This window comes from Lissotriton helveticus, chromosome 4_1 (assembly GCF_964261635.1).
Source record: "Lissotriton helveticus chromosome 4_1, aLisHel1.1, whole genome shotgun sequence".
In the NCBI taxonomy this organism is placed as follows: domain Eukaryota; kingdom Metazoa; phylum Chordata; class Amphibia; order Caudata; family Salamandridae; genus Lissotriton; species Lissotriton helveticus.
In genome coordinates, this window is record NC_136063.1 from 2,084,967 (window position 1) to 2,093,409 (window position 8,443).

The following is an 8,443-nucleotide window of genomic DNA, read 5'->3' on the forward strand; positions in this document are numbered from 1 at the left end:
ATGTAGTTAGCCATGAGGGTCGTAAGGATCATTGCCGAGGACCCCTTCAAGATCTTATAGGCGACGCAGAGGACCTTAAACTGAATCCGCTGCGCCACCGGGAGCCAATGCAGCGCTCGTATAGTGCTGGAGGTAGGGCAGAATCTTGGAAGGCCTACCACCGCTCTCGCTGCTGCATTCTGGATCCGTTGCAGGCGCCCGATCTCAGCTACGTTCAACCCGGCCAGCAAAGAACTAGCATAATCCAGCCTGGAGATGACGGTAGCTTGGATCATGAGTTGCCGAGTGGGGGCGTCGAAGAACTTTAGCACAGGACGGAGCCCACGCAAGATGCCGAAGCAACAAGCGGCCGTGCGTTTAGTGTGGCATGCAAACGTAAGAGAAGGGTCCAACCAGACCCCGAGGTTCTTAAGCTCGGCGACTGGGATGGGAACAGGACCCAACTCCTCCGGCCACCATCTCTCTCCCCACAGTTCCGGTTGCCTACCAAATACCATCACCTCGGTCTTACTAGCGTTTAGCTGGAGACAATTGAGCGTCATCCAGCTAGCGACCGCCCTCAGTCCTTGTTGAAACCTAGGAGCGTCGACTTCAGCATCCCCGCTGATCGTGACCGCTAGCTGGGTGTCATCGGCATATGACACCATGGTCATACCCCATTGTTTGACAACCTCAGCTAGCGGCCTTACGTACAGATTGAACAGCGTAGGACTCAGCGAGGAGCCTTGGGGGACGCCCAGGTTCAACGGAAGGAATTTTGACTGATAAGGTGGGACGGTCACGCTAAAGGCCCGGTTGGTTAAGAACGACCGGAACCAGTCGAGAGCAGTGCCGGTAACACCAGCCTCCTCTAAACGCTGCAGAAGGATAGGGTGCGAGACGGTGTCAAAGGCAGCGCTTAGATCTAATAGCACCAGCGCTGCCGTTTGTCCCGCGTCGAGCACGGAGCGAAGATGCTCCACCATGTAAAGCAGAGCCGTCTCCGTGCTATGACCTGCCCTAAACCCATTCTGCGTGGCGTCGAGTATATCAGCTCGACGGAGATGTTCCGAGAGAGCGGCGTGTACAGGTTACTTTTAAAGCAGGGCAAGTAGGTGCATTAGCTAAGTGTGTGAACTGACCACACCTAAAACATGAAAACCTATTATATGGTGGATTTGAAGCTCTAATTTGTTTTTCTTCCAAATTTACTCCCACAGTTTTTTTAACTTGAAAGACAATCTCATCCACTTTTGTTTCATCTTTCGATTCAGATATCAAAGGTTTGTCTTTTTCCTTTCTAAGTTCTCCAACACATTTAGTCATATGTTCAACTTGTTTAGCGATTTCTAAGACTTCCTCAAGAGGGGGTTCGTCTTTCAACCAAAGTTCCTTTCTGATCTCATCATGTGCACATCTTAACACAAATTGATCACGAATCCTTTCATCAAGAGATTGACCAAAATTACAGGACGAAGCAAGTTTCCTTAAAGAAGAAACATAATCTTCCACGACTCATCTTTTTTTTGTTCTCTTAAGCCAAAATGGTATCTCTCCATTATAGTACTAAGTCGCGGTAAATAATGCCTATCAAGTTGTACAATTGCTATCTCATACTCATTTAGATTCCTCTGTTCAGCAGCCGACAGGTCAGGTAAATGTTCAAGTACATCCTGTCCTTCTCCTCCTATACAATGTAACAAGAGGGAATGCTTTCTTTCAGCACTTAGGTTCGTTCCACAAACTCTTGCATAATTTGCAAAAATTTTCTTCCACTTCTTCTACTTTACGTTCGGCTCACCCGGACTTGTTAGGAAAAATGCAGGTCGTGTTACATTCTGCATATTCTCCCTTTTTTAATTCTGTATCTTTTATGTATATGGACTTATATATTTTTATTCCTCACTTATAGAGTGTACTTCTTGAAGACTTTTCCAGTAGACTCTTTTTCTTGCTAATATGATATTTTTTTTTTTTTTTTTTTTTTTACATGGGAAACCGATGAACAATGTACACTGCTTTTCCCTTTTTTTATTTGCGAGATTTCAATAGCACAACAATGGACCCAAAGCAGAAGTATCCTTGAAGACGTTCTGCTCAGAACGAGCAAAACAATGGGATCAGATTGCGCAAGTATCTTAGAACACTGCGCTCAGAGAAGACACGTGGAACGCAACGTTCCGATTCTTTGAAGCGCAGGGAAGTCAGGAGACAGCACGTACTGTGTGCGCACTGTGACGTACACGTCAGCGCGAGCACTTGGACAGCGCGAGATGGATGACGTCGTAGCTCGCGAGCAGACCAGCGAGGAACTCAGCGCGAGGACGATGCAACGCTCGCTTTACACCTAATTTAAATTAGAAATTTCCTTTGACTCCCTTAAATTACGCTTAACATTATATTTTCTGCTTCAAGTGCCACCCGCTCTCCTCACCAGACAATTGCAGCCGCTGGGAAGACCACGCTTCACTTCTTTCCGAGCAGCCGCTGGAGGAGGGGTCAGGTCAGTTTCCCTGCTGAGTTGTTGAGTTGAGGTGATAACTCCCAATCGTCCCCAATGTAGGATTCGTCAAATATGAAGCATGAGAGAGAAACAAGTCTTTTAGAAGTAAGAGGTGGGTTTATTAAAACCTCATCCAGCAACAGCCAACAGCAACTGACAGGAACAGAATATCAAAGGCATCACATTCTAGATTCTAAGAACCCAAGTAAGGGCTCACAAGTCTTAAAGGGGAAGAGAGGGAAACATCACAACCTGCTCCCCCAACCCACTAATATTCTCTCGAGCTGGGGGGCCAGAACAGAGTTCGTTGTAAACTCTACCATCAGGGTCCACGGATGCCGTCCTACACCCAGACAAACCCCCATCCTTTGTAGAAGACTCAGCAAAATTAACAAAAGGATAGGGATTGTGTCACCAGCCATAATTCGACCTAAAAGCTGCTCTACCGATCAGGGGCATGTAACGCTGGTGGGAGTCGTAATCGGCATCCGAGTAAAGCCAATTATCCCTCCAGCCCCTGGAATGCTGACTAACAGAAGGTTGGAGGGGCGAGACAGTTTGAAAGTGGCCAAGTTCAAATGTGCCAATCCCTGTGTTCCCTATGGTAGGCAGGAGGTTACAAATATATCTAGCCACCCTGGGGTCCCTAAAGTTAACCAGGATGCAGTCCCCAGGCAGATCTTTGGGCCTATTCCCGACCCAACCCACTCTTCTGACATGGAGAACCTGGCCATCAAATGAGTTGGGCAAAGGTCTATTTTCAGATAGCCAGAACTACGTTTTATTCGTAAGCTCATTGTACGATTCATGATTGCCTGGTTTACGGAGAGGTATCCCTGTGAGCACAACTACGTATGGCTGGCATTCAGGGGGTAGATTGACGGTGGGAAGGTCAGTATCATTTTTGGCTACAGTAGCTTTTTTGTTTAAATCCAAATGATTACCCTTCTGTCCCTCGCTGCGTCCCGTGGTAGTTTTAATGGCCTTACTCTGGTCAGTCAAGCTAGCAGGACGTCCCTTGGATCCCTTGTCCACACCGGGCTTCTTACCAGCTTGGACATTGGATTCAATGGATCCATCCTAAATAGTTGGGTTTTCACACACGATGGGTCTCGATACATCCTCGATTGTTAATTGCCCCTTTGGAACCGGAGATGTTAAATCCATCTGTATGGCTCTTGTCGTTTCAGGTACCCCCGCTAATTTTAGTGTGTAATTTAATTAGGGATTTGAGAGAGAAAAAGCTATCGAGAGTGGCCTTCTCGAACCGGTCAAGCCTCTCCGTCAAAACCTTCACCCTGTCAAGGACCGGCAGAATTAGTGACTTCAGCAGTTTCTCAATTTGGGCCAAGGAGAGGGAGTTATCAGAATTAGTTGGTATACTAGAAGGCGCCTGCTCCCCACTTTTTGGCTTACTCGGGGTACTTGACGCCTGAGCTCTGGATAGAGAGACCCCATGAGGAGCAGAGTTGGAAACGATGGTTTGGTGTGTCCCAACCTCCCCTCCTCCTATTAATTTGTCACGTGCCTTAGGGTGCTTGCTCATAAACTTCTTAGAAGGATTTAGGTAGTAAGCCCTTGAGCGGAATGTGGTTCTTTTCCGCTTGGTGGACACAATTCTAGGTCTGCTGGAGGGCGCAACCTCTGGCTGCACCGGGGTAACTTCTGGGAAAATGGGAGTATTTTCAGTGGCTTGGTCCCCGGTTAACGTGCACAAGTCAACCCTCAGTGAGGGCTTAGTGGACGGGTATATGCTACTGTTTAGGGCGTTAAGCCTCTCGAGACTAGCTCTAATGGCTCCTAATCTTGCCAGGTCTGGGACAGGAAAGCCTTCAACAAGCAGGTCATCGGCTGGCTGTACGGGAGATACTACCATACCAGTGGGACCTAGGGAAGAGCGCTTCTGATTGCATAATTCTTTGGAAAATCGACGTTCAGTATTAGCAATCTCCTTATCAATAGCCGAGACTGCTCTGGTAATAAACTGATCCATCGTACCAATGACAGAACCTCCCCCAAGCCCCCTTTCCCTTACCAGAACGAGTTGTCATTGGCATCCACGTTTGTAAAAGACGTGGCGCAGACACGGCCAACAACTAAATTGCAAAGATTTTCGTGCAAACAAACAATACTCTACCTATGCATGAAACAGAGTAAGTTAGGGGGGTGGCCCAGCCCAGCCCCCACCGGCCCCGGACGGCCTAAGACGGTCCCGGGCTTCTCCCGGGATGCTCCCGTGCGCTCCCGCACAGCGGAGACCCGGAACAGGTAAGTAGAGCACACTCCTTCCAGGGGGCGGGGCGGGCCAGGGAATGCTAACCAGGTGTAGCCGGTAAAGCAGGGGCCCCTGGGATATGGAGTCCCTGCAGCGTTCGACACTGGCCTCTTTAAGCCCCCTTCAGCCTCGAAACAGGAAGGAGAGCAACAACAGCTCTCTTGTGTCCAGCACCTCCCCAAGATCAGCCGCGAAGCGGCACCCGCGCAGCGGGTGCGGCAAGACGTGGGCTTTCTCCTCCTCATCCTCTCCAGGCAACGGAACAGTGGCGGTGCTCCCTTCCAAATGCAAACAGATCAAATGGACCTCTGTAACCTGAGTGTGACCTGTGTGTGAGCTATGCATGACCTCTGTGACCTGTGTGTGAGGTTTTGTAACCTGTGTGTGAGCTATGAGTGACCTCTTTGAACTGAGTGTGACAGTGTGTAACCTGTGTTTGAGCTATGCGTGATGTCTGTGACCTGAGTGTGACGGTGTGTAACCTGTGTGTGAGCTATGTGTAACCGGTGTGTAACCTGTGTGTAAGCTATGCGTGACCTCTGTGACCTGAATGTGACCTGTGTTTCAGCCCTGGGTCAACTCTGTGATGTGAGTGTGACCTGTTTGTGAGCTATGCCTGACCTCTGTGACCTGAGTGTAACCTGTGTGTGAGCTATGCGTGATGTCTGTGACTTGAGTGTGGTGTTGTGTAACCTGTTTGTGAGCTATGCATGACGTCTGTGACCTGAGTGTGGTGCTGTGTAACCTGTGTGTGAGCTATGCATGACCTCTATGACCTGTGTGTGATGTTGTGTAACCTGTGTGTGAGCTGTGCGTGACCTCTTTGACCTGTGGGTGAGCTAGGTGTGACCTCTGTGACCTGAGTGTAACCTGTGTGTGAGCCCTGCATGACCTCTGTGACCCGAGTGTGACCTGTGTGTGAGCCCTGCATGACCTCTGTGACCTGGGTGGGACCTGTGTGTGAGCCTGGTGTGACCTCTGTAACCTGAGTGTGACCTGATTGTGACCCCTGCGTGACTTCTGTGACCTGAGTGTGACTTTGTGTAATCTGTGTTTTCTTTTCTTCCCAGGGCCCCATGAGCTGAGGATTGTCCTGGTCGGGAAGACGGGAAACGGGAAAAGTGCGACCGGAAACACCATCCTCGGGCGAAGAGAGTTTGTCTCCAAAGTGTCTCTGAATGCAGCCAGAAGTGGATGCAAGGAAGGGTCCTGTGTGAGGGACGGGCGAGGGATCGTGGTCGTGGACACCTTCAGACTGCTCGACCCCGGGGTTCCAGATTCAGTCATCGCTCGAGAGGTCAGTATATGTACAGTGATGGCGGCCCCCGGCCCCCACGCCTTCGTCCTGGTGCTCCAGGTCGGTTGCTTCACCCCGGAGGAGGCGGAGGCCGTCCGGGACATCCAGGCTCTGTTCGGAGAGGAGGCCTCGAGGTTCACGCTGGTTCTGTTCACACGGATGGATGACCTGGAGGATGGAGTCACCCTGGAAGAGCACATGCGAGACGCAGATCTCAGGCTGGGAGGGGTGCTCAGGGCCTGCGGGGGGCGCTTCTTGGGCTTCAACAACCGGGCTCAGGGGGCCCCGAGGGAGCAGCAGGCGGAGGCGCTGATCGCAATGGTCTGGAGGATGGTGGAGGTCAACGGGAGCTCCTGCTACACGAATGAGAGGTTTGAGAGGGCGGAGGAGCAGATCCGGAGACGGGAGAGAGAGATCAGGGATGAGAGGCGCAGTGCTGGGCGGAGTGATGGAGAGCTGCCGACTCCCCGCCAAGAGGCCAAGAACAGGGTCCTGGCGGCGAGGACACGGGGTGTGTCGGATGCGCTGGCCGCGATCTGGAACGCGATATTCAAATAACCCAAAAACAGCTTGAACAGGGGAAAGAAAAAGGCAGCCCCTGACCAGGGGCCGACAGCTCCTGCACTTGTATTTTCACTCTGAAACGTCTTCAGCTCACACTTGCTCACTGATCACTCAGTGCCTACTTTCTTTTCCTCAGTGAGCGGAACTAATTTCAAAAGCAATGAGTGACCTTGCGCTCTGAGGCCTCTCAATAGCAACACCAAGGGCTCACCCCCACTGTGAAAATAAAACATGTGAATCTAAACTTGTGAGTGGCACCTTTATCACCAGAAAGACATGTATTCAGGACAAACGAATGTTATCATTTTTGTGTCAATATTCATGATAGAACGGGCCTCTACAGGTACAGGACAGCCAGGGGCATTAATAACCTGGAAGTAAAGCTTTAGGGCTCCCATAATATGCAATAAGACATACTCTGTTCTCACCTTGTCATGACCCCTGCTCTTTGCCAACAGCTCCCATTGCTCCTGCACCACAACTGACTCAGCTGACTGACACACCTGCACACGCTAAACACATGCCTCAGTTGAGTTTCAGTCATAGCATGCCATAGGAAGGGCGTGTCCTTAGCAGGAGCGGCCCGTGCAGGTAAGAATGGTGGGAGGTCGGGCAGTTGGGGGGGGCACGACAGACGTCCACAAAGGAATGTCCCCTCATCGTCACCCATTTGCCAAATTCCCCCCCACCGATGTTACCTGCACTGGCCACGGCTGGCCCTTACAATCTCAGGTATTCACGGACCATCGAAGCGCGAACCTTGATCATGCCTTCAACAATTGACCAAGAAACTTCTAATTCTGAATAATAAATTCAGACAAATTAAGGACTGGAGGACGACTCAAGTGGGCAGCTATCGGATCCACCTCTATGTACAAATATGGGCCCTGGTTCACACGCCCGCCACTCAACTCAACAGAGCCAGCAGAGTAAAGAGCACATCTCTCTAAACCAATCAAACATTGAGCATCTTACTGCTGGTTCATTCACTGCATCTGTCGCTGACTTATGCAAAACTGGACCCGGAACATCTCTTTACCCAGCAGAGTCATCAAAACATTACTGTGGCTGCATCTGTTGTCTCTTCGGAACTGGGTGGCGCTGACAAGGGGTCAAGCATTGACTGTGCACTTGGGCATACCAGAGGCCCCCGGGAGGTCTCAGGTGGGGATGTTCTGGTTACGGATGAGAAGGCAACTGCCCACAGTAATCTCGATCAAAGGAAACACTTTACTCTCCCAGACATTGATATAGAAGTACAATCAAGGGGTTGGGAAGTCCCTTATGACCAAGTGGACAAAGATGGCTATTTTAGGACTGGAATCAGGGAGAAGAATACCCCAATAGTGAGCTCTTCCCCAGACGACTCTCATTGCCTTTCTTATATTGTAGCTCGAGTCATATGACTGGTGCTTCCGTGGAGTCTGATCTTGATTCACTTGATGTACAGGATGTTTTCTTGCCTTGTTATCAAGTGAAGCTGGGAAATGAAAACGAGAAGCATGACGCGCCCTCTGAATATCTGGCCTGCATTGAAAGAATACTTGGTTCCATTCTGTCTTTACTGGAGAAATCTGTATTGAGTTCAGACAATATGCCTGAAATGATCTCTGTAATGTTGTCCGAAGTGCAAAAGGTAACAAAAACTGACATCATTAACCCTTCGCCTAAGACTTGAACGCAAACAGGAGAACAGTCAGATGCTAGGCCTCTTTCTCCTGCTCCCCCGAGAGAGCTGAGTGATGCGTCTGTTCAAGCAGGAATACCCCTTTTTATATTACCCCCATTGAACCTTTGTGTAATCTTGACAAGGAAGAGCTTTGTT

General features: G+C 50.0%; 1 protein-coding gene across 1 annotated transcript in view; it reads left to right on the forward strand.

Annotated features, from left to right (window-relative positions):
• The window catches only part of LOC144828261 (GTPase IMAP family member 4-like), a 169,733-nt gene extending 162,871 nt beyond the window's left edge, over nt 1-6,862 (forward strand). The window contains exon 5 of the mRNA XM_078686340.1: nt 5,828-6,862. Coding sequence (XP_078542466.1) covers nt 5,828-6,612 — 785 coding nt within the window. The 3' untranslated portion in view covers nt 6,613-6,862. The remainder of the gene's footprint in view (nt 1-5,827) is intronic.
• The last annotated feature ends 1,581 nt before the right edge of the window (nt 6,863-8,443 follow it).